At 39.6% G+C, this 25,502-nt stretch overlaps 1 protein-coding gene across 1 annotated transcript in view; it reads left to right on the top strand.

Moving 5' to 3' along the window:
- VPS13A (vacuolar protein sorting 13 homolog A) overlaps positions 1–25,502 on the top strand; it is a 262,402-nt gene that overhangs the window by 185,965 nt on the left and 50,935 nt on the right. Inside the window, exons 52-59 of the mRNA XM_084628103.1 lie at positions 1,557–1,690; positions 3,550–3,679; positions 10,274–10,509; positions 14,099–14,252; positions 15,299–15,445; positions 15,745–15,826; positions 22,360–22,429; positions 23,439–23,544. Of these exons, the coding sequence (XP_084484229.1) occupies positions 1,557–1,690; positions 3,550–3,679; positions 10,274–10,509; positions 14,099–14,252; positions 15,299–15,445; positions 15,745–15,826; positions 22,360–22,429; positions 23,439–23,544 (1,059 nt within the window). The remainder of the gene's footprint in view (positions 1–1,556; positions 1,691–3,549; positions 3,680–10,273; positions 10,510–14,098; positions 14,253–15,298; positions 15,446–15,744; positions 15,827–22,359; positions 22,430–23,438; positions 23,545–25,502) is intronic.

Raw genomic sequence — 25,502 nt, 5'->3', positions numbered from 1 at the left:
TATGAAACTCTTCTCCCCTTCCAAAAACAATGGGGTATTCCAAATATATATATAAAACCTTCAGATAAAAAAAGAACCTGTCAAAATTGAAACGTTGGCTATTTTGAATATTGATGGGGCTTCATGCCTATCTCATTTGCATTAGTTTTACACTGGTAGAACTGTATTGACTTCAGTGGAATTACTCCTGATTTAGACATTAAATCCTATTTAAATGAAATCAGAATCAGGCCTATTGTATTTGCTGTTAGAGTTTATTCCTTTAATTATCTCTCATGTTAAAGTTTTCACTTGCTAACTGAAAGCAGGTAGGTAAGACTCTAAATTTTATATGTCTGCATTTTTGCAATTTACGAGTTCACTTTTGGCCCAGGTGTGAGTGATTTTGTTATCTTGATGTCAGGTGAAGGTGGAGGAAGAAGGATTGTAAGCTAGATACTCAACTGATGTAAAAGGCAAGGAGCGCCGTTTAAGTCAGTGGAGCTATGCTCGTATATCTGAGCTGAGGATCTAGACCACAGTGTACAGTACATTGTTAGGATCCTGTAAAATTAACTATAACTTTTACCACTTTGTTTACTGTATCTGAATAGAAAAGTTATAGAACTCAGGGTGTGCTGCAGGACTGCTACCTGTACTACAGTTAATGATTAAGAGTGGGTTTGATTCTTATTACTGAATATTTATTTGAAGAACTTTTTTCACATACAGCTAAAAATTTTAAACTCAGTACAGTGGCTTTAGGAAACATGAATACAGTTAGAGATAAGTGGAAAATAAAGGCCATATGCTTCTAAATTAATTTCCGATATTAAAAGTGATCTTTTGGGGACAGGCTACATTTCAGTTTAGCACTGGCTTATGTTAATTGAAAATATATAAAATGTTAGAAGTAGCCAGTTTATAACAGCAGTTGTAGTCAGTTGCCTTATTTGTAGATCTATTCATTGCTTTTTCATTTTGTATGTGGGGGGGACATTACTGATGTTATGGTGGCTTTTTAAACTTTATATATTTTGAACTTCCTACAGTGCATGTTTTATTATCTTCAGGTTGCACAACAGAGTCAAATGAAATTAAGCGTCACAAGAGCTGTGTTCACAGGCTTAAGGATATATGTTTGTTTACCACTGGTTAGTTTGTCTGGTAGAGTCAATCTTATTTCTGCCTAAACAGATTGCTATAGGGTTGTGTTCTCCAGCTTTGTGGGGGAGAAGGTTAGGCATGGCCTTAACAAAAGCATATTGTTGAGGTCAGAATGTACAAACTCGTCAAACATGCCCTAGAGTTTAAATGATCCAGGAAAGGATTGCTCTACCAGCAAATAATTTAATTATTTGAGGGTGTAGAATGCCTGTGTAGTCTTGAAACACTAAATGCAGCCTCTCTTTCCTGAATTCCCATAAATGATGGAAAATATAATAAAAGTAGATTAAAACAGATGTTTGTGGTTTAGCTTATGGGGATAAACTTTTTTATATCGTAAAAAGTAAATGGTATTTTATACGTAAGGTTTATCACAACACAGATACTTACTCTTATTTCATATCTGATAGCTTGGTGGCATTATAGTGGATGTTAACCTGACCGAACATTCTACAGTAATTACTTTATCAGATTACCATGATGGTGCAGCTCCATTCCTGTTAATTAATCATACCAAGGAGGAGATGATTGAGTATGGGCAGAGGTACGTATGTAATGTTATAAAACTCTCCATAGCATAGAGGTGCAGACTATATATATAAACTTACATGTGCATATATGCTTACAGTGTATGGGTTACAGGGTCACACACATGTGCGTGTGCACATATATAATTGTGTGTTTGCGAGAGAGCAAGAACATGCAATTTGTACACTGTACGTATATATATACCTGCAAGTTTTCTCTAGTGCTGTGTACTGTCTCTCAAAGAGCTGTGAAAAATGAGATTAAAAGATCCCAAAATATTCAGCATGTTTCATGAGGTGGAGATGTACTTGAGGTGCGTAACATAGATGGTATCCTGTTGTTGGATGGGATGGATTGTTAATGAAGTAGTGTTGTGTTGTCCATGAGGCATGGGGCTATAAGAAGAAGAAGAAAAAAGAGATAGTGGTGTGAATAGGACACTTACCTGCAACCAAGGAGAACTGGGTTCTACCCTGGCTTTACACAGACTTGCCACATGATGCTGGGCAAGTCAGTAAAACCAAATTGTTACCCATAGCCACTCATTCATGTACCTCATTTTCTGGGTGCACAACTTGCAACATGTTGGGCCTGATATTCGTAGGCAGTGAGCACTCACAACCCTAGCTGAAGTCAGTAGGGCTGTGAATACTCAGCATCTCTACAAAATGGCACCTTTTGGTGTTTCAGTGGAGGCACTCAAAATTAATGGACTGTGTTGAAAATTGTAGTTTGCTGTTTGGAAGTGTGCAGTTAAGAGGGAGGATAGCTGTTAGTAGGACCCAGTGGCTATAGGCACCCTTTGCTGCAAAAACTACATGAATCCTGCTTCTTTTTGTTTGTTTATATTTTTGTTGCTTGTTGAAATAAGTTGTGGCATTTGAACATATTATTTCTAGCTTGTTGAGGTGTCTTTCAGGAATCCCCCATGCAATTTTAAAGCTATAATAGATAAAGTTCTTTACCCAAGAAACAAACAAAACAGTATATTATAGTGGGGAAAGACCAGTTTCTGATAGTATTACAAAATACTGCACCAGACATACCCCTAGCTGTGTCAAGGCTGAATAGATCTGTAAAGCTCCTACGTTTTTGCAGATATCCATAATACTGAGACACTACAGACTAAACCTTCGTGCCTCAGCCGGCAAATTCTGTGGTAGAGTGTGCTCCAGGTAGTTCCATCTATAAATACATTGTTCTTCTCAAGAAAATTTTGTGTGATAGTACTCAGCCTAGATTTCCTTTATGATTTCTAAGCTCTGCTGTCTGCCTTCTTGTTACTTATTTGCCATTAGTAACCAATAAGTGGAGATACTATGAAACAGAACGGAAATTTTACTAATTAATATCAAGTAGATTTCATACCATTTTCGGAATTTGAATAAAATAGATACACAGGTTGACCAAACACAATTGAGGCTTTAAAAGGAAACAAATATAGGCTATGGATAAGATTTACTAATACCTGTACGAGAAGTTCATTTATGTTGTTAATAAAATATTTTTTAAAATTATAATTCCACTAAGCTGAACTATCCCACACTTCATAAAATTATAAACATGTAATATTGCTTGAATTACTCTCCTCTAAAGTGTGTGTGTGTGTGTGTATGTATGTATTATTTACACACTGTATATTGCCTTAAAGTTCACACTTCTATAGTTTAAAAAGACAAAGTGAAAACCTTTATTAATGTATTCCAAGTGGAATATTGCCAAGAAACAGGAAACCCACGAATGATAGATTGATATTATGAAAGTGAGAATAAATTAACAGGTAAGAAATGTTGCAATTCTTTGATTGGTGTGTTAGATTTTGAGTTTGTTGTTTAAAAGATTGTTGAATATATATTGTTAATCATTATTTTGCAGTTCTCTCAATGTGATGGAAGACTGTCTTATGCCAAATAAAGCAGTATTGTACACCTGGGCTGATCCAGTAGGCTCGAGAAAGTTGAAATGGAAATGTGGAAAGTGCAATGGGGAAGTAACGCAAAAAGATGTATGTGTACTGTTTAACATAATAGAACTCTTACCAGTGCTATCGGTTGATATTGTATTTCTGTATGTTAATTTTAGGCCCCAGTATTGCCCTTCTGATGCCCATAATTATGAAAGCAGCTTTTTGGCACAGACACTAGCAGGCTGGCTGTACTTTATTTACAGACATATTTTTCTAAAAATTGGTACTTGATTAAAATACCTGTTAAAATGTGGTTTATATTTATATGGCTAAGTATTCAAAAGTCAGAAATGTTGATATTAAGGTTGTCTGCCAACCTAAGTTCTTTCCCTTGTGTTATGCACTGCAATAGCCTTTAAATACATGATCTCAACAAATAGAAAAAAAAACAACTGGGTTTGCTTTTTACAGTCTTAGATGCGCACTATTAGAAGGTGGTATACGTGCGTATTATTCTGCAGGTATCAGACAGTCCACGAAAGTCATTCAGTCTTGCATAACCCTGTTGCATTTAGGGCATGATGCAGAGCCTACTGAAGTTGATAGACTCCCATTCACTTCAGTAGGCTTTAGATTAGGTTCTTCCTGCACGCTTTTGAAGATGCACCTTACAGGTTGTAGGATAAAGTATAATACATATTGTATTATTTGAAAAATAGCATGCAATCTTTTGAATTTAAGTGCTTCAGAGTATACAGGAGCAGCATTTAAGCTTATTCATGCAATCTTAACTTTGACATTTTCTTTATTTTAATTGCTTACAGTGTAACTGTAATGTCCTCCTAGCATGGTGGTTGTTCAATGGAATTTTTTAGTTTGTTCTTATTTTAAGAATAAATTCCAGGAAAGTTTGTTAGACACCACTGGACCACTCTATTTTGCGGAGGAGCGCTGATTCACTGAGTTCAGTATCAATAGTTTTTTTTTAGTTGTTCTTGTAGTATCATAGGGTATGTCTACACTATGAAATTAGGTCGAACTTATAGAAGTCGAATTTTTAGGAAGTGATTTTATACAGTTGATTGTGTGTCTCCCCACTAAGCGCATTAAGTCGGCGGAGTGCGTCCACAGTACCGTGGCTAGCGTCGACTTTCAGAGCATTTCACTGTGGGTAGCTATCCCATGGTTCCCACAGTCTCTGCTGCCCATTGGAATTCTGGGTTGAGCTCCCAATTCCTGATGGTGCAAAAACATAGTCGCGGGTGGTTTTGGGTACATGTCATCAGTCGCCCCTCCCTCCGTGAAAGCAATGGCAGACAATTGTTCTGCGCCTTTTTTCCGTGCGGACGTCATACTGCTTTCAGCAGATGGTGCAGCAGGACTGCCAACCGTCGTCATCGAATGACCGCTTCCGTTGTAATTCTGCTCTGCTGCTTTTGTCTCGATAGCGAATTTCTCCATGTTGGCTGTCATGGGCTCCCGCTTCTGCTGCAACTCTGCTCTCCAGCTCTCATGAATCCACCTCGCAGGTCCTCTAGACATTCTCTATAAATATCTATTTCCATGGCATCTGTCGTCAGCCACCGCTTCCGCTGCAATTCTGCTTTGCTGCAGATTCCATACCACGGCAAGCATGGAGCCTGCTCAGATAACCGTGGCAGTTATGAACGTAAACACCTCGCGCATTATCCTGCAGTATCTTCAGAACCAGAACCTGCAAATGCAGGCGAGGAGGCGACAACAGTGCGGTGACGAGACTGATGAGGACATGGACACAGACTTCTCTCAAAGTACAGGCCCCGGCAATTTGGACATCCTGGTGGCAATGGGGCAGGCTCATGCCATGGAACGCCGATTCTGGGCCTGGGAAACAAGAACAGTCTGGTGGGACCGCATAATGTTGCAGGTCTGGGATGATTCCCAGTGGCTATGAAACTTTCGCACGTGTAAGGGCACTTCCATGGAACTTTGAGACTTGCTTTCCCCTGCCCTGAAGCGCAGGAATACCAAGATGAGAGCAGCCCTTACAGTTCACAAGTGAGTGGCGATAGCCCTCTGGAAGCTTGTAAAGTCAGACAGCTATCGGTCAGTTGTGAATCCATTTGGAGTGGGCAATTCTACTGTGGGAGCTGCTGTGATCCATGTAACCAACGCAATCACTGAGCTGCTGCTATCAAGGGTAGTGACTCTGGGAAATGTGCAGGTCATAGTGGATGGCTTTGCTGCAATGGGATTCCCTGACTGTGGTGGGGCAATAGACAGAACGCATATCCCTGTCTTGGGACTGGACCACCTTGGCAGCCAGTACATAAACCGAAAGGGGTACTTTTCAATGGTGCTGCAAGCACTGGTGGATCACAAGGGATGTTTCACCAACATCACCGTGGGATGGCTGGGAAAGGTACATGACGCTCGCATCTTCAGGAACTCTGGACTGTTTGAACGGCTGCAGGAAGGGACTTACTTTCCAGACCAGAAAATAACCATTGGGGATGTTGAAATGCCTATAGTTATCCTTGGGGACCCAGTCTACCCCTTAATGCCATGGCTCATGAAGCCGTACACAGGCACCCTGAACAGTAGTCAGGAGCAGTTCAGCTATAGGCTGAGCAAGCACGGAATGATGGTAGAATGTGCATTTGGACGTTTAAAAGTGCGCTGGCAGAGTTTACTGACTCGGTTAGACCTCAGCGCAACCAATATTCCCATTGTTATTACTATTTGCTGTGTGCTCCACAATATCTGTGAGAGTGTAAGGGGGGAACATTTATGGTGGGGTGGGTGGTTGAGGCAAATTGCCTCGCCACTGGTTATACGCAGCCAGACACCAGGGCGGTTAGAAGAGCATAGCAGGGTGTGCTGCACATCAGAGAAGCTTTGAAAACCAGTTTCATGACTGGCCAAACTACAGAGCGAAAGTTCCGTTCGTTTCTCCTTGACAAAAACCCACCCCCCTCCTTGGTTCACTCTACTTCCCTTTAAGCCAACAGTCCTCCCCCCCTTCAATCACCACTTGCAGAGGCAATAAAGTCATTGTTGTTTCAGATTTATTCATTCTTTATTAATTCATCACACAAACGGGGATAACTGCCAAGGTAGCCTGGGAGGGGTGAGGGAGAAGGGGAGCACTGGGTGGGGTGGTGGATGAGGGGAGGAGGGCAGGACAAGGTCACACTGTACTTAAGAACTTTTTGAATGCCGGCCTTCTGTTGCTTGGACAGTCCTCTAGGGTGGAGTGGTTGGATGCCCGGAGGGCACCTCTCCACCCCCAACCATCCCCCAGGTGTTCTTGGGCGTCTGGGTGAGGATGCTATGGAACTTGGGGAGGAGGGAGGTTGGTTACACAGGGGCTGCAGTGGTGGTCTGTACTCCTGCTGCCTTTCCTGCAGCTCAACCATACGCTGGAGCATATCAGTTTGATCCTCCAGTAGCCTCAGCATTGCATCCTGCCTCCTCTCATCACGCTGCCACCATCTATCATCTTGATCCTGCCGCCTCTCCTCTCGCATGTCCCTCCTGTCCTCATGTTCATTTTGTGCTTTCCTGGACTCTGACATTGCTTGCCTCCATGCATTCTGCTGAGCTCTTTCAGTGTGGGAAGACTGCATGAGCTCAGAGAACATTTCATTGCAATTGTGTTTTTTTCACCTTATCTGTGCTAACCTCTGGGACGGAGATGATAGTTGAAACATTTGCAGCTGCTGGAGGAAAAAAGGGGAGAGTATTATTTAAGAAGACACACTTTAGAGAACAGTGGGTAGACTCTTTCACAGTGAACCGAGCTGTTAACATTACATAGCACATGTTCTTTCGGTACAAGGTCGCCCCCCACACACACACCCAATTCTCTGGGATAATCGGTTCACCGCTCCCCCCACTGCGTGGCTAACACCGGGGATGTTTTCTTTTCAGCCACAGGCAAACAGCCCAGCAGGAACGGCCACCTCTGAATGTCCCCTTAATAAAATTCCCCTATTTCAACCAGGTGACCATGAATGAGATCACTCTCCTGAGGATAACACAGAGAGATAAAGAACGGATGTTGCTTGAATGCCAGCAAACACCGGGATCATAAGCTGCCATGCTTTGTTATGCAGTGATTCCAGACTACGTGCTACTGGCCTGCCGTGGTAACGTGGCCTGCCGTGGAAGAGGCAATAAGGCTGCCCTCCCCAGAAACCTTTTGCAAAGGCTTTGGGAGTACCTCCAGGACAACTTCATGGAGATGTCCCTGGAGGATTTCCGCTCCATCCCCAGACACGTTAACAGACTTTTCCAGTAGCTGTACTGGCTGCGAATACATCTCAAGTCTTCAGGGCAAATTAATCATTAACACGTTTGCTTTTAAACCCTGCATTATATTTGCAAAGGTACACTCACCAGAGGTGCCTTCTCCACCTTCAAGGTCTGGGAGCCCTCCTTGGGAGGGATGGGAGGGTATTGGCTCCAGGGTGATAAACAGTTCCTGGCTGTCAGGGAGAACAGTTTCATCCTCCTCATCATCATCATCTTCCTCGTCCCCAGAATCCTCATCCCTGTTGTGTGAGACTCCCCTCTTGCAGGAGTCCATGTACAGGGGTGGGGTAGTGGTAGGGGCACCACCTAGAATTTGTATGCAGCTCGTCATAGAAGCAGCATGTCTGGAGGTCTGACCTGGAACGGCCATTTGCCTCTTTGGATTTTTGGTAGGCTTGCCTGAGCTCCTTCAGTTTCACTCGGCACTGCTGTGGGTCCCTGTTCTACCCTCTGTCCTTCATGCCCTTGGAGATTTTTTTCAAATATTTTTGGCATTTCGTCTTTTGGGACGGAGTTCTGATAGCACGGATTTGTCTCCCTGTACAGCAATCAGATCCAGTATCTCCCGTTCTGTCTATGCTGGAGCTTTTTTGCGATTCTGGGACTGCATGGTCACCTGTACTGATGAGCTCTTCGTGGTCACCTCTGCTGATGACCTTACCACGCCGGCCAAACAGGAAATGAAATTCAAAAGTTCCCGGTGTCTTTCCTGTGTAAGTGCATCTGAGGTGAAAGTGCTGTCCAGAACAGTCACAATGGAGCACTCTGGGTTAGCTCCCGGAGGCCAATACTGTCAAATTGCGCCCACACTACCCCAAATCTGACCTGGCGATGTTGATTTCAGCGCTAATCCCCTCTTCGGGGAGGAGTACAGAAATCGATTTTAAGAGCCCTTTAAGTGTTTTAAAAAAAAAAAAAAAAAAAAAGTGTAGACCAGGGCCTAGAGACTTCATCCTTGTTAAGTTCTTTAGGACTTTTCCATAAGGGAAGAACCAGAATATCAATTGTTGAAGACTTAGCAGGTGACAAAGAAAGGAAAGAAGCAAAGAGAGACAAAGCAAAACAATTTAATGACACAGGTTTTCAAAGTATGCAATATTGGAGACATAAGGGCCAATTGTTGTTTTCTGAATAAATGGGTAGTGCTACGGGAATTGTGAAACAATTGTATTGCCATTTTCCTTTATTCAGGTAACTTAGTATTGCTAGTTTTGTTATACTGGGGACTTGCCTATGAGAACAGGGTAATTTTTAGTGTGTGGCAGCAAGGTCCACATGGATAGTTAGTGCATGATAGACTAGTGCAAGGTAGATTTACAACCCAGCTTGCAGCACACTGACTGTATAGACAAACCCTGATTTCACAATAGCACAGTTTGTGTTAGTAGAGTTTTTGGATTTAATAGTATTATTTTCTAACATTTCTCCAAGAATTCGAAACCTGGTTCTAAAATTCTAAAACTACAAATTTCAGCTTATTTTTTGCACGTTAAAACCAGTCTGTTATAGGAATTATCCTTTAAACTACTGAGACAAATAATAAACCACATATTTAAAACACAGAACCATGTTACACTCAATTTTAAGTGCAGAACTCCTGTTGAAAACAATAGGAGTTTGTACAAGAATGGAGACTAGATTGTCTGTAAGATCCTTACTTATAAAAACCGTGACAGATTCTTAGTTATGGAGACCTAAGACAGTTGCCAAAAAGCTCTTTTATATCCAGAGCAACCAATCATAATTTAAGATATTATTCCATTTCACTTTTTGAAGATATGGAAATAATTTAATGTATAAGAATATTTTACACATTCTGGTACATAAATATAATGAAAACGGATTTTTTTTATTTTAATCACCTGAACAGAAATGGTTTGTGTTATCGAGGCTATACTTAACAGTACTAATGTATAGTTCACTTTTTATTTCTCTTATGCTAACTGTTCTCTTGGTTTCAGTTTTATGCTTCTCCAGTGGGTAAATATAGATTTCCTCTTCTTTTCATTGTTTCTAATAAAGCAGAAACAAATATTAACTTCTGATGTGTTTGCCTTAGTTTAGTCAATGATCAACATGTGCATAGCTCGCATGGGGGAATAATATTTGCACTTATACATATTTTGAACTTTATTCCCATTTGTCCCCTTGTCTTAATGAGTGCTTGCACAATTGAGATCTCGCTTCACAATTCAAAATTTTACTATTTTTGAATTTCATATAATGTACTTCTTACGAATATAACCTAATTTCTTCCATTCTTACCCTCTCCAGTGTCCTACCTACCAATATAGCTTTTATTTGTCAGTGTCCATGTTGCTACAAAATTTACATTTGTTTGTCAAAGTAGAATGAACAAGAGTTGCAAACTTTTGGGTTTTTTTTCTCCTCATGTAGGACATGATGGACTCTCTCCTCCTGGATAAAAAAAAGAGAGTTTATTTAGTTTCATTTTTTGAAGGCTTGCAACGTATTATCCTATTCACTGAAGATGAGAGTGTATTTAAAGCAACATATGAAAGTGAAAAAGTAGAACTAGCAGAACAAGAAATTGTTCTATCGTTACAAGATGTTGGAATTTCTTTAGTCAACAATTATACAAAGCAAGAAGTGTCCTACATTGGAATTACAAGGTAAAGTAATCTATTAGGTAGGGAGTCACTGTAAGCATTATTTCAAGCATTTTAAACTCAGCTAGTTTTATTTTTAGTTTTATACTTTTTGGTCTGATCTAGTCGTCTTGTTGTTGGTACTAAATCATTGTGTGTTTGTAGGTTGTACTCGGAATTCCATTTCCATTTAGTTTTATGCTTCAAATTGGTATGTGCTTTTTATGGGTATGTGTGTACAGTATGTCATATTAAACTTTCTGCTGCACAGCTTCTCTCCTCATTCATCACTAATGGGTAATACCTCCCACCTGTGGAATTTGGAAGGAGTCCACACTAGTGTAGACTCCAAGTCTAAGCCCTACCCTTCAGCTTAGGCAACCAGATTGTCGTCTTCCACTAGGGGAACAAGTTAGCAGTTCAGTTTCTCCCAGCCAGTGTTTTATAACTAATTTTTATGTTTTTGTGCAGTAGCAACTTCATTTTAGCTTCTAGCTCCTCTCTCCCTCTGCTGAGTTGCGGAATTACCATAGTGTTAAGGCTATAACCCTCTATTTTCTCCTGTGTAACACTTCATGAGCAGCTCCCTCTGACCCCATCACAACAGAGAAGCCCTACTAGCATCTAACCAAGTCTGAGATGTGCTATATATTTATAAGGACTCTCAGAGGGCAAGCGATGGCGACACAAGTCACAAATCCTTACTCATCCAGAAGGGTGAGCTATTCCTCCTCTTTTTGATCAATACTCTGCATCCAGATTCTTTAAAAAACAGCTGGTGGTAACTACAGCAACGCTCAGGTTGCAAGTTATGCATCTGTATCCATTCAGGGACAAAATCCTAATCAGTGCCCACTCATATTTGCCAGGTGCTGGAAATGGTTCAAAATCAGGAGGAAGTTTTTGATCCCAATACAGAGAGCTGCTTTACCAGGGTCAAAATAGGGATGGCTCTACAAATGTTTGCCATAGTGGTAAAATTATGGTCAAAGAACCAAAACTTCATTGAATCACTATTTTTCTCACAGCAATCTCCCATAGCCAGTTGCCAACTAGGATTGCTGGTGGCATGCACAGGTGTTATCGCCTGAGTGGGATTTCTCAAAATGTGTCTCCAGAAATTCCTTCAAAGTATGTAGAACTGCACAGTAGACACAATGCAAAAATAAGCATCATTTCCACATAAAATGACCTCACTTGTGGGCAGGTAAGGACATAGAACATCCTAAAAAAACAACCTGCTTTTCACTTTAGATCCGTGCATACTCACTACAGAAGCAAGCCTGTCAGAGAGGGGAACATACCTTGGATACAAAACAAGTATGGGTCCCTCATTTTGGAAAAAGGAAGACATTAGTTCTCTCAAGCTTACATATTGTTCTGTACCATTTTTCAAAATCTCAGCACATTCATCCTTTTAGTTAACTTGGACAGCTCTGTCAGTGACGTGTCTGAACAAAAACGTAGGAATGACTCTATGGGATCAGACTAGTGGGTTCATCATGTCCAGTATTCTGTTTGTATCTGACTGGGGCCAGCGTCAGATGCTTCAGGGAAAGGTGCAAAAAACCCTGTAGTGGGCAATTCTGGAATAATTGCTTGAAAAGGAAAAGAAAATTTCCTACATCTGGTTGCTAGAGGTTGGCATGTGCTGTGAAGCATGAATGTTCACATGCTTTCCAAAACTGCAGAATAGCTAGGAGTGAAAGCTTCTTCCAGAAGCAATGTTGTGGGCAGAGAAGAATCTGATGCCATTCTGAACTGTTCATGTAAAGGATACGAAAAGAGGAGGAAAAAGAACTGAGGTCATTTTCTTAGTCTTGCACTGGCTTGGTTTGGACCTGATAGAGACAGCCAAGGAATTTCCATTGTACCTGCAGAAGAAACCAGACTTCTTCAGCCAGGGTCTCTATCTGGATATGGACCACCTACAGTTAACAGCCTGGGGTATCTAAAGAGGAGTGGGTTCTCATTTAGCCTTGTAGATGCATTTTGACATCCCAGCGGAACTCAGCCAGAACTCAATTCATTCATTGATCCGGTCAAGTTTCATTTTTGGTCTGAGGGTAAACAAGTATCCTGAAGTTCTGGTGACCTCAGCTACACTGGAATTTCTCCATGATGTTTGGTTCTTGTCCTAAAATTAACCACTATAGAACAGTAGGTACCAATTCTAATGGCAACAGGCTCTTTGACTGAAGATCCTCAGATGTCAGGGTTCATCAGGATGGCCAGAGGAGACAAGCCTGCAACCAGCTATTCTAGTTGCATTTAGAAAGAGACATTTCAGAATTAGTGCCCAAATGTTGTGGTGTGAGAAAAAGATTATTCTTATACTACCAGCAATCTTTCTGGTAAATTCTTCTTACCATACTTGTTGGGAAATGGTTCTCCCATCAATTTTTTTCATTCCTTAGCATTCCTTTAGAAAGGTTTGCCATAAATGGACATTTATAAAGCTCTAAAGATGTCTCTCAAGTGTATGCAGTACACATAATAAGTGTATCCTGTTATCTCGTTTTATCCAAAATACCAGGGGTGAAATCCTGGCTCAGTTGAAGCCTGTGGAGTTTTGTATTGGCATCAGTGACAAGCACTTTAGGCCTCAAAGATGCTGCAGGCAAGATGTTAAAATCCTGCACCATTTAGCATGCTAGACATGAGTGAAACCATTCCTGGAGGAAGTTAAGCATGCTAGTGGCATTGTGGGTAGAAAATAGGGTCTGAATATCTTCTGAGGAAACTAGCAAGGTAGGTTTCTTTCCATTAAAAATATTTTGCTTCATATGGGAGGAACAGGCTATTATTCTACTGTAATATAAATTGTTCCTTATTCCTTCCCCTGCCCCACACACACACTTCTGTGATTCATGGCTCACTTCTTGCCATTTTTGCGGATGAGGTGAGAATGCTGGACAGCACAATGTGAAATTTCAGCAAATTTTCTTTTGGTTATCAGCTTCTCTCCTCATTCAGCCCACCCCGGTAGTCTGGTAAATGACCAAAATATAGTTTGTAACCAATTGAAAATTTTCCACAAAGAGAGACGTAAACATAGAATTGCCTGAAGGTTAATTAATGTAATTACAAGTTGTTGATTTAATGCTTATGATTTGTTGTTTCGCATTCATATACAATTCTGGCAAAACTCTTCTGTTGGCCTCAAATGAAGGGAGGGGCTTACTCCTAAGCCTCCAGAACAGTTCTGGGTTATTTCTGAATTCCACAGGTGAGATGCATTACTTGTTCATTAGGAATGAGGAGAGAAACTAAGATATTCAGGTAAGAAATTTTTCATTTTGTATCTTGAACAACTCTGGTAGGGGGAACTGTGTGTAGTTTTTTTTTAAACCCTCTTGGATAGATATGCAGCAGCAATCAAAATTAAATACTACCTAGTACTAATACTAAGTTGCCAATAAATAAATAAAATAACCAGAAAGAGTACTCCATGAAATTTGGTATTTTTTGTTTTTGTCTGTCATATGTTTTATATGTATTGAGGATCCACGTCCAGCAAAATATTTAAAATGATAAAATTGTCAAAATAAACTTGAAACTCCTAATCTTTCATTCTTTTATGTTTACCATTTGTTTTGTTTTCATTTACAAGTTCTGATGTAGTTTGGGAGACAAAACCCAAGAAGAAATCAAGGTGGAGGCCAATGAGCATTAAGCAAACTGAAAAGTTAGAGAGAGAATTTAAAGAATACAGTGAGCTGTCCCCTTCAGAAAACAAGATTGTTGAGCTGGAAACAAATGTTATGGTAATATGTGATAGAACTCTTTACTCTTAGATATTAATTTGTATATAGAGATATACATACATACGTACATACAGGGCAAGAGAAGAAGGAAAATTCTATACATAGCATCAAATTTGGACAAAATTCCAGTAGAGTCCATTTGAAAACCTTTCTATATATATCTCCAGAAAGGATACATTAAGACCTTGAAAGCTACTGTGTCTAGTTTGTTTTTAGCCTTTACCTTATTTAAGGAGGCATAACCGATTGCCGGTTGTGTGTTCATAAAATCTGCACACACATACACAGTCAAGGAGCATTACACTTCTTCACATGATGTTTAATACAAACTTTTTGACACTACAGCTTTTTCTGCTTACATATTTTGTTATGGAATTCTTTAAACAATTATAAATATTATCACTGCTAACATACAAGCAAATAATAAATGTATAGCTTTACTGTGGTAATATACAGCAAAGGTAACAGTATAATTAAATATGTGGTTGATAAAGTGCTATTGGTAAGATAGCATAATAGAATAGCTATGCATGTTTCATTTCTAGGCAAGGTGAATCACTTAAAGCAGTGTTTCATATCATACTGTAACTACCAAGCAGAACATTATAAATGATTTTTTTTAAAATTAAAAAGATTTGAATCTGATCTAAATAAGATCTGAATCTTCCTTTTTCTGTATGTAGTAGGTTTATACTTAAATAATTTGTGCAGGAAACTGAGTCCAGGCTCCTGCCACCTGCAAGTTTATATCTTAGGATGACATTGTTCACCATGCTATTGTACATCAACTTTAGATAGCTACATGTAAATAGATGAATAAACCCTCAAAATAAGTGTACAAACTTAGGTCCTAGTCTTGCTTCCGTTGAAGTTAATGACTATCCCCGTTAACTTGAATTGGAGAACATTCTAACATTTGAGCAGTAACACTTTTTAATATTAGTTTTAAAGTTGACTTTCAAAAATGTACACTTTAAAATTAGAGTTTCTGGCTACTGAAGCACACAGCACACCTATGGGTTTTTTTATATATATTAATATTACAGGTTTGTTTAACTCCTAATGGTGGTAACATGAAAATCCAACAACCAAACGAAATTCCTGTAAGAAGAAATTATTTGCCAGCTTTAAATGTAGAATATAGTACATCTGCGCATCAAAAGTCCGTCAGAGTCCAAGTTTACTGGATACAGGTGAGTCTTCCAAAGAACTAAAATGTATGATGACAGACTTAGTAAAGTTACTGTTCAAGAATTGTTTACAATGTTAGGGCTACAGAAATTAGTTTTTCTAAGTTTTGTAACCCAAAGGATCTTTTTCAGGAATATATTGAACGCTTTTTGGATCAGTCACTTTTGTGTTTGGCGTGTGTAAAGGATATTTTAGTGTTTCTGTATGTTGCTTACCTAGAGTTTCTTTTTTAATTTTTAATAAACAGTTGCTACTTGAACAGCTAACATACATCATCTTATCCTGTCCTTACCCTTGTCAGATACAAAACCAGATTCCTGGAGCCATATTTCCTTCTGTGTTTTATCCTATTAAACCTCCAAAGTCCATCACCCTGGATTCAGGTTTGTGGATATAGTATAATATATTTCACAGTTCTTACAGAAATATAAATATATATGTTATGTGCATTTGTAAGTGGTTTAGGTTGTCACTATAAGCAGAATAGAAGTTGGTCTCTTTAAAACAGAAAGATGTGCATGAAAAAGAGAGAGGCCACTATCAGTTAAATGACCATAAAACTTGATAACTACAGAGAAAACAAATATTAATATTAAGGAATGAATGATCCAGCCCATCCACCTAAAACCAAATGTACTATGACTGGAAGGCATATTTGGGTGAAATTCTCGTAATTTTAACCAAAAAAAAACCAAACCCCTCTTTCATGCCACCAACATTAGATGTTTCATCCACTATACATAATACTTATTTGACACACACTTTTAATACTCTGAGAATGCACACACTTCCCCAAATTTACAACTGGTGCAAGTTGAATCATTTAAATCAATAGAGTTGCACCTTGCTTACACCAGGTTTGAATTTTGTCCTCAATCTTTGTTGTCATAGCACAGAAAAAGAAGATATGAAGTTTAAAAAAAACACTGCTGGCCAGTGGTTCTCAACCTGCGGCCCGTGTGATATCCTCAGGGCCATACAGATAGTACTGGATGCAGCCCACAATGGTATTTAGGTTAAGAACCACTGCTATAGACCATAAGAGTAAGGATACACTCCAGAGCTATTTCAAAGCCTCAGTTGTAGCCATTCAACCCATAGTTTTTTTTATATATATTTAGTAAGGAAAGGCAACTAGAAGGCAAGCAAGTGGCTCATCATCTAGGGGTCCGATCCTTAATTGGAGTGAGAGTTTCTGGTTCTGTTCTAGTTGCATCCTTGATGTGATTTGTGATGAGCAGTGGGGGTTCTAACTTTGTGGTTACAAGGAAGTTATATTATATCCATGAAAAGCAAATGTACAGGTGAGGAACTCCTTGGGGAAACATTAGAGAAATTAGTAGCTGAGAATAGAGAAAGGACTCAACCTTCACTATCAAAGCCAGCATAGAAGTCAGTTGGTTGCTCCCAACACCAACTTTATCTGAGAAGGGACTATTACCTTAGCTGAAGGGAAAATGTGGGGCAGGAGTTCCCAATAAAACCTAGATAAATTTTCCTCCAAGCCTTCAAAATCTTCAGCATGACAAAGAAAAAAAATAGAGCATTTGTGTAGGAGAACTCACAATTCATGTACAAGCCTTTTTTTCCCATATTCTCCTCTCCCAGAGTCTTAGGAAATTGTAGGTAGAAGTCTCGGCAAGGCACTGGTTGCAATTTACGCATCTATACCCATATATAGACAACATGCCAATCAGTGCTCTGTCCAGAGAAACAGACCAATTCCTAATGGGAAAGAATTCATACCTACCAGTTATTGAATAGCTCATCTTGATTTTGAACTCCAGTGCAAAGAGTTACTCACCCAGTGGTCAAAACAGGCAGGGGTCTGGACATAAGTTTACTATCATGGTAAAGATTTTTTAGAGATGCAAAATTCCATTCCATTTTCTGGGAGTTGTCATCTATAGACAATTATGTCCAGTGGCTAGGATGTGTGGTGCCATGCATTGGCATCATTCCCTGAATGGGTTTCTCAGAACGCACCTACAGAAATTCCTTCTGAGGACATGGAAACATGCACCTGATAAAATGCAAAATTAGGTATCCTTTTTGGATCGCAACCAGATGTCCCTTTCTGGGGCAGGTAAATACAAAAAACATTCTGAAAGCCAACCCAATATTTGCTCTAAACACTTGTATACTCATTTTGGAAGCAAGTTTCATAGGATGAAGAACATACTTGGAAGACAAATTTCCAAAATCTTAATACACATCGACAGCAATACTATGTCTCAGCCAGAACAAGCACATCCCACAAAAAAATTGACATAGGAGATTGGGCCAGTTGTCGATTGAGTCCAATATCTTGTCTATGACTGTGGCTAGCATCAGCTGCTTCAGAAGAAGGTACAAGAAGCCACATTAGTGGACTATTATGATGCTCACAAAGGAAGTTTCCTCCTACTTTCTGTTACGGATTGGCTTCTGATCTGAGCATGAACGTAGATAGCTCTTCCCAAACCAGGGAGTAACCAGAGGTTAAAGCTTCTCTGCAGCAATGGAAGTAATGTCCTGGGCAGAGGGCATTTTCTGAGTTTTCAAGACAACTTACTTAAAGGATATAGAAAAGGAAAGGGGAAGATTGAAGGCATCCTCCTAGTCTTCCATTGCAGAAGGCCCTTTGGACTTGTTGGGCGGTCAAGGGACTGACAGTGCACCTGCAGAGAAGACCAGGACTCTTGAAGCATCAGGATTGGGAATACCTACAGTTAACAGCATAGTTATTGAAAAAGACGTATAGTTCAGCAGGATTTCTCTGATCGTCTCTCATACATTTTTGGAGTGCAGATAGAACTCAACCAGGAAATCTCATTAATTAATTTGGTCCAATTATATTGCTAGTGTCAGGGGAAACAAAGCTCTTTGGGGGGCAGGGACTGCCTCTTTGTACAGTACCCAGGCCATTGAGGCCCCAATCTCTAGATGCTACAATACAAATATAATAATAATCACAAAGTTCTGGTGATCTCAGCTACTTTAGAGTTTCTTCAGAATGATTTGATTGGATTCCTATAAACAAGCATCCTAGAAATGTGGTATCAGCCCTTGTGGCATTCTATAGGTAGGCACTTTGGGCTGTCCCTTTGAGTATCATCAGATGCCAAGATTAATTAGAATGACATTACCTCCAAAAGGTAATTAATTATATCAAAAGTTAGGTTTTGGAATTAATTCCCCTATCTGTACAAGACCCATATTGCTGTTGCCATATGAATAAGGTTATTTTTGTAGCTCCAGAAATGTTTCTGCTCAAGATGAATTCCTTTTTCCACAATTCCTGGAAAATGGTTCTCCCATCATTTTGTTCTGACCCTTAGCATTGCTTTGGAAGGTTGTGGCATAAATGGGCATTCGTAGTCTATGACTACAGTAGCCTAAACACTACAGTAATAAAAATAATACTTAAAACTAATGGCTGAAGCATGTGGAGTATATACACCAGTTGTCCCAGTTCATCTCATTCTATCCAAATTGCCAAGGCCTGGGTGCATCAAAGTGGCTGCAAGCTGGATTTTAAATCCTGCACCAGTTGGCATCCTTTTGTGATTCACTGTTTATTACTTCCCACTGAGGGATGAGGAGAAAAGCTATATAATTGAATGAGAAATTTCCTAGCTGATAATTTTCATTATGTTAGCAGCTTCTCTCCTCATTAAGCCTATCCTAGTAGCCTGGAAAATTAGCATATAAATGGTTTGTAGGTTGTTGTAGCCGTGCTGGTCCCTGGATATTAGAGAGATATGAAGTAGGTGAATTAATTATTTTTATTGGACCAACTTCTGTTGGTGAAAGAGACAAGCTTTTGAGGTTAAACAAAGCTTATCACTTTTACCAACAGAAGTTGGTTCAGTATTACCTCACCCATGGTGTGTCTCAGAATACAAATAGAAATTTTTCTTGAAAGGGAGACATAGACATATTACAATCTTAACTTGATATTCATTAATCAGTCTTACCTTAATGCTAATAATTGGTTTCTGGAGTGTTCCTACAGCTTTAGAAGACCTCTTCCAGAGTTGTAGGGTGGGGCTTAGTGCTGGAGCCTCCATCAACAGTATTAGACTTGGAATCTTCTCTCCTGGTATACTCTGAGCCAGTTTGTGGACTGGAAGCATTAAAGGCATAGCTCTCGATCGCCTCTGTCTTGCAGCGGTTCCTTACAAATGAAATACCGTGCTTGGTCTTCTGCTTTTCCCCCTGCTTTGCCATTTGGGGTGGGATGGAGGTTGAAGAAAGAGGCCAAGAGTGGGTGCTGTGTACATATTCCTTTCACATAAAAAGTGTGTGTGATGGGAAGGAGGTGATCCCTGTCTGAAAAAGGGCTGGGGAGGAGAAAGAGAAGCTCAGGAAAATAAGAAAGGAATGGACTATTTGCAGGGTGAATAAAAATCAGTGGGTTTTTTTTTTTAATTTAAAAGGTTAAATTGTTTTTAAATTAAATACAGGTTTATTTTTAAACACATGATTTAACATATTTGAAATTGACAACTGAAGTTAAGGCCTAAACTTCTTATAGTATATTAAAATTAATGCAAAGTAAAATATTAAGCAGCACGTTTGCTGCCAATTTTTAAAGAAATTCAAGCCACTGAACTGCTGGAAGTCCATGGCTAAAACCTGGTACCAGAGTTTGCTGAAATGCTAAACCAGCTTTTGACATCCGAAGCCTCTTCTGTAAGTTTATAGATAATATTTTCTTCCTTTGTTTGTTCAGCTATGTCAGTGCAGTGACTAAAGTTTATTCGAAGTTAAGAAACAATTTGGGAGTTTGGAAAACAAACTTTCCTGCTTTTTTTAATCTGTGAACAAAAACTAGGTCTGAGAAGGTTAGAGCTACTAATTCTAAAATCTTGAAGGACATAGTGACTAAAAACAATCAGTTCAGTTCACTAACTACAGATAATACTTCCTTTGTTTAATGAATAAGCCAATATTTAATGCAAAACGTATTGTGGTAAACTTTTTTTAATGTATCCAGCACTTTTCAGGTTGGGGTTTTGTTTTTGTTTTTTTTTCAAAAAACCTTGCTGTCTTTGTGCAAGTTTAATTGTATTTGAATGTCCATCCAAATAGATCTTGACACAAATCGCAAGTAAAAAAATTAATGTAGTAAATAAGAAGTGCACTGTTCACCATTTTGCAACATACAAAAAATACAAATTTCAGTAAATGTGGGTTAAGACACACAGTTGCTTTAAATAAGTGTATAGATATGGTATATCCTCCTGGCTAGCAAAAAGAAACACCAAAGTTAGTATAAATTGTATATTTAGTTTAGTTTATTAACGAATGAGAATCAGCCCTTCTTTATGAAAATAACTGAAAAGCACAAATGCAAAACATGATTAAAATCATTTATTTAAATCAAGGTTCCCTGCTTGCTGATTTAAATTATGATTAAAATCAGTTATTTATATAGCTTTGATGTAAGTCATTCCACCCCCGCTATTTGTTGATATTCAGTAGCTTTGAATGTTGATAAGTTAGGGTGAAGGCACTGGACTGCTCTTACATTTATATCACCAGCCAGTGTTTTTAGTGGGAAGAATGGGCATGTCTTAGCTCCAGACATGAGCTGGTGTTGCCACTGATATTTGTGTGATGAAAGGTATACCCCATTAGTGGGGGGAAAGGTCTGGAGCCAGAATAGATCATTTTTAGCTATAAGTCTCTGTATGCAATACAAAAAAGTGTTGATTTTTTGTTTTTAATTTGAGTGAATGTATTGCTTATGCAAGGCTTAGATCAGTAGCCTTGGAAATTGGATAGGTATGGTTCAGGCATCTGCAGTGCAAATTTGACAGGTCAATGCTGTAGATCCATGTTTCTCAACCAGAGGTACTTATACCCTCGGGGTATTCAGAGGTCCTTCAGGGGGTACATCAACTCATCTAGATATTTGCCTAGTATTACAACAGGCTACATAAAAAGCCCTATCAAAATCAGTACAAACTAAAATTTCATACAGTGACTTACTTATACTGAAATTTATGTACAATATTTACATTCCAATTGATATATTTTATAATTATATGGTAAAATGAGAAAGTAGGCAGTTTTTCGGTAATGGTGTGCTGAGACACTTTTGTATTTTTATGTCTGATTTCATAAGCAAGTAGTTCTTAAGTGAGGTGAAACTTTAAGGGTACACAAGACATATCAGACTCTCAAAAAGGGTACAATAGGCAGGAAAGGCTGCTGTAAATGTTGACTGCTGCAGAGATTATCTGCAGAAATTAGAGAGCTCATTTCCCATGTATATAATCTTCCTACTGTATTTGCCACTCCATGCATCTGATGAAGTGGGTTTTAGCCCACAAAAGCTTAGGCCCAAATAAATTTGTTAGTCTCTAAGGTGCCACAAGTACTCCTCGTTCTTTTTGCTGATACAGTCTAACACGACTACCACTCTGAAACCTGTCTCCGTTACTGGCCATTTTAAAATCAAGATTGGATGTTTTGTAAAGATAAGCCCTAGCTCAAACAAGAATTAATTCAGGAAAGTCTTTGTTATGTGGGAAGTTAAACTAGATAATCACAATGGTCCTTTCTGACCTTAGAATATATGAATAAAAGATTAAATTATAGCATTAGCTATATTATATATAGCTAAAATAACCTCCAAAGCATTCATTTGCTATCAAGTGAAAATGCTATGTTTCTAATAGTTGGTAGGCTGGAGCAGAGTTTTTTGATGTTCCATTTCCGTCTCCTCTTCCCCCCTGCCTGCTCCTCTTACTTCTCCTTCATTTGAATCACATGAGTGCCCATTCCTTCCATTGTATTCTATTTTATGGGATTTAAATACTGCAGATAATCAGGATCATAAATGGCATTTTTATATCAGGAAAATTTAGTTCATACATATTTCTTATAAAACCTATACTGACCTCTTGGTTTTACCTCTTTATAGCACCAAAGCCGTTTATTGATGTGAGTGTTGTCATGAGGACTGCAGGGCATTCTCAAATATCGCGTATTAAGTAAGTGTATTTTACATATTCCATTATGGTGGAACGTTTAAACTTTCCAAAACCATTATCTTTTCTTCTAGCAGACATACTCTTTCAATTAATAGAAAACTCCTTGTTGTGTGCTATTTTCCTTATGTGCTATTTTCCAAAAATTTTTGGAGTCCTGTCTGTATTACATTTCTGATTGTAACATATAGGAAGATGTGTATTTTTATGTACTTGCAATGAAAAATAGCTAAACTGATTTTGCTCACACTTTTGGAAATAAACTTCACTTGTGGACTGAGACAAAGCAAGGTAAATTTCAACCCAAAAGAAATTAATTTCAGAAAGATAGCAGTTGGGGGAAAAATGGAATGTGGAACTCAGGCTTATTTGACCTGTTAGTTACCTGTGTGAGCACTAACAGTTCTGCATTAGAGCAAGCATTTGTTAACAGTGTCACATATACAGCATTTGTTTAAGTTAAAAGGTGTTATATAGTGAAATTATTTCTGGTTATAGCAAATGTGGAGTTCAAATGTTACACTTCTGTTGTTGTTGTTCATATTGCCATAGCACCTTGGAACCCTGGTCAGAGATCAGGACCTCATTGTGCTAGATGCTGTTCAAACACAGAAGAAAGAGATGATCCCTGCCCCAAGGGGCTTGCAGTCTAAAGTATAAGACAAGAGAGATCAGTGATAGATATAAGACCGATGTGGAGTACAAGTAAACAAAGAGTACTGGTCAGTATGATAAGCAGTGAGTGGTCTCTACACACAAGCAGCCTAACTGTTGTCAAATTTTTAATAGTATTCATGGCAAAGAAGAGTCTTGAGGAGAAGGATAAGGTTTTTTTTGGATGCTCACTGGGAGCACCTCCAAACCTTCTTTGACAAATGGCAGTGGATTGTTTAAGGAATTATTTTGTATCTATAGTTCATAAATAGCTAGTTTTAATACAATTTGAAGCTTTGCTTTTACAAACAATAAATTGCTGCTGTTTAATAGTTTATTGTTTTACTGTCATATCTAGGTACTTTAAGGTGCTGATTCAGGAAATGGATCTCAAATTAGATCTTGGATTCCTGTATGCATTGGCTGAACTCTTTACACAGGCTGAGGTGCCCAAAGACCAAGAGGTAGAAGTCTTTTTCATAAACAGAGAGTGTATTTTTAATTTGTAAAACATTACACAGATGTATGCAGCTTGGGCTTCTGCTGCTGTAGGCAGTGTAACAAAGTTCCTCTTCTACCTCGGTGGGTCCTGCGCTTTTTGGCAGATTTGCTTACCTCAGAGATTCACGGCAGCCCTCAGTTTGGCCACTTTTGTGGCTCAGATCCTCTGTTCACTCAGATGACCTCATCACTGGCCAGCATGGGGAAAAGGAAAGAGAATAATCCCCGCAGTCTCTTCTGATCCACCATGTGGGTCGGGGAACAACCCAGAGACCTTCCCCTCTGGTGGAACCCACAGTCCAGGTCAACTCCTCCTGTGTCTGATCAGGAGTTGGGAGGTTTGGAGGGAACCCCGGGCCCGCCCTCTACTCCAGGTTCCAGCCCAGGGCCCTATGGACTAGAGCTGTCTAGAGTGCCTCTGGAACAGCTGTGCCACAGCTATAACTCCCTGGGCTACTTCCCCATGGCCTCCTCCCAACACCTTGGTTTATCCTCACCACAGGATCTTCCTCCTAGTGTCTGATAATCCTTGTACTCCTCAGTCCTCCACCAGTACGCCTTCTCATTCTCAGCTCCTAGTGCCTCTTGCTCCCAGCTCCTCGCACTCACACCACAAACTGAAGTGAGCTCCTTTTTAAACTCAGGTGCCCTGATTAGCCAGCCTGCCCTAATGGATTCTGGTAGCTTTTTAATTGGCTCTAGGTATCCTAATTAGCCTGCCTGTCTGAATTTGTTCCAGCAAGTTCCTTCTTGTTCTGGAACTGCCCCTGTTACCTTACCCAGGGAAGATGGACCTGCTTAATCTGGGACTAATATATTCGCTACCATGGCCGAGGCATGTTTGGCATCATGGAGAAAGTCAAATGACATTTCTTTGTGAAGCTTGTAGAAGGCCCACCTACCCCTCTGGAAGCGAAGGAATATGTGCAGCAGCTCCGAAACAGAACCATTATTCATACACTATGACACCCTAATCCAGCTGTATATATATTCTTCATAGTTTGAAAATGTGTAAATAAAAATAAGATTGTAAGACCAAAAAAGCCCCTACTCTCCTGTAGCCATCTGGCCTGACCCTGTCACAGCAGTAACAGCTGACAATGATGCCCATGGTACAGATTGAGCAAGATTCACAGGATTGCTATTGAGCTACAGTTTTTAGTAGCTGTTTACTGTCCCATGTAGACAGCAGGTTTTCTGCTTCTCCTTTCCCCTCATTTTGGCATAACATACAGGGAAGGAATACAGGCCTCAGAATAGAAAATGAGACGGACATTGTGCAGGAGCCAGGATCCAGCTCCCTCTTCCTAGTAGCAGGCTGATCCTTTGCACTATGGGCAAAGTAAGGAAAAGAGGGACAACAGTCATCCTTCCCTGAGCCTTCCAGGAGGACTAGGAGAAGCGAGACCCTCAGAGAGGAAAGTAGGGGAACAGATTCAACCACGACAAGCTTTCCCCTCTCCTCCCTGGAGAGGAAGGGAAAAAAGATCCTGGCATGTGGGAAGAGGATTCCAACGTCTAAGTGAGGTGCCACTGGATTGAGTATGTGGAAGGAGAACGGAAGACAAGTGATTGTGGAGTGTTATAGCGTGAGGGATAATGATCAGGTCTGCTGCAGTTGTAAGAGTGCATTGTGTGTTTGGGGATGAGAGATAGTGGTGCTGCACAAATGAAAGGGAAATCGTAAGAATTTGGATTGAGAGAGTACGTGAATGGATTGGGGAAGTGATAGACTGGAACTGTAGCCATTTCAGCAACTATAACAGTTACACTTGGATCCTATATAGGACTGCACATCTGTTGATCTCAAAGAGCTTAGCAGAAAGGAAGTATCATCCTTCTCTTGAGACAAAGAGAGGTGAAGTGACTGCCCAAAGTCTCTCAGCAGGGAAGTGGAAGAGGCAGTAAGTAGTATGTTCTC

The sequence above is a fragment of the Lepidochelys olivacea genome (genome assembly GCF_965140295.1).
Source record: "Lepidochelys olivacea isolate rLepOli2 genome assembly, chromosome: 5".
Classification (NCBI taxonomy): domain Eukaryota; kingdom Metazoa; phylum Chordata; order Testudines; family Cheloniidae; genus Lepidochelys; species Lepidochelys olivacea.
Note: the sequence above shows the minus strand (reverse complement) of the source record. Positions and strands in the feature narration are given on the sequence as shown.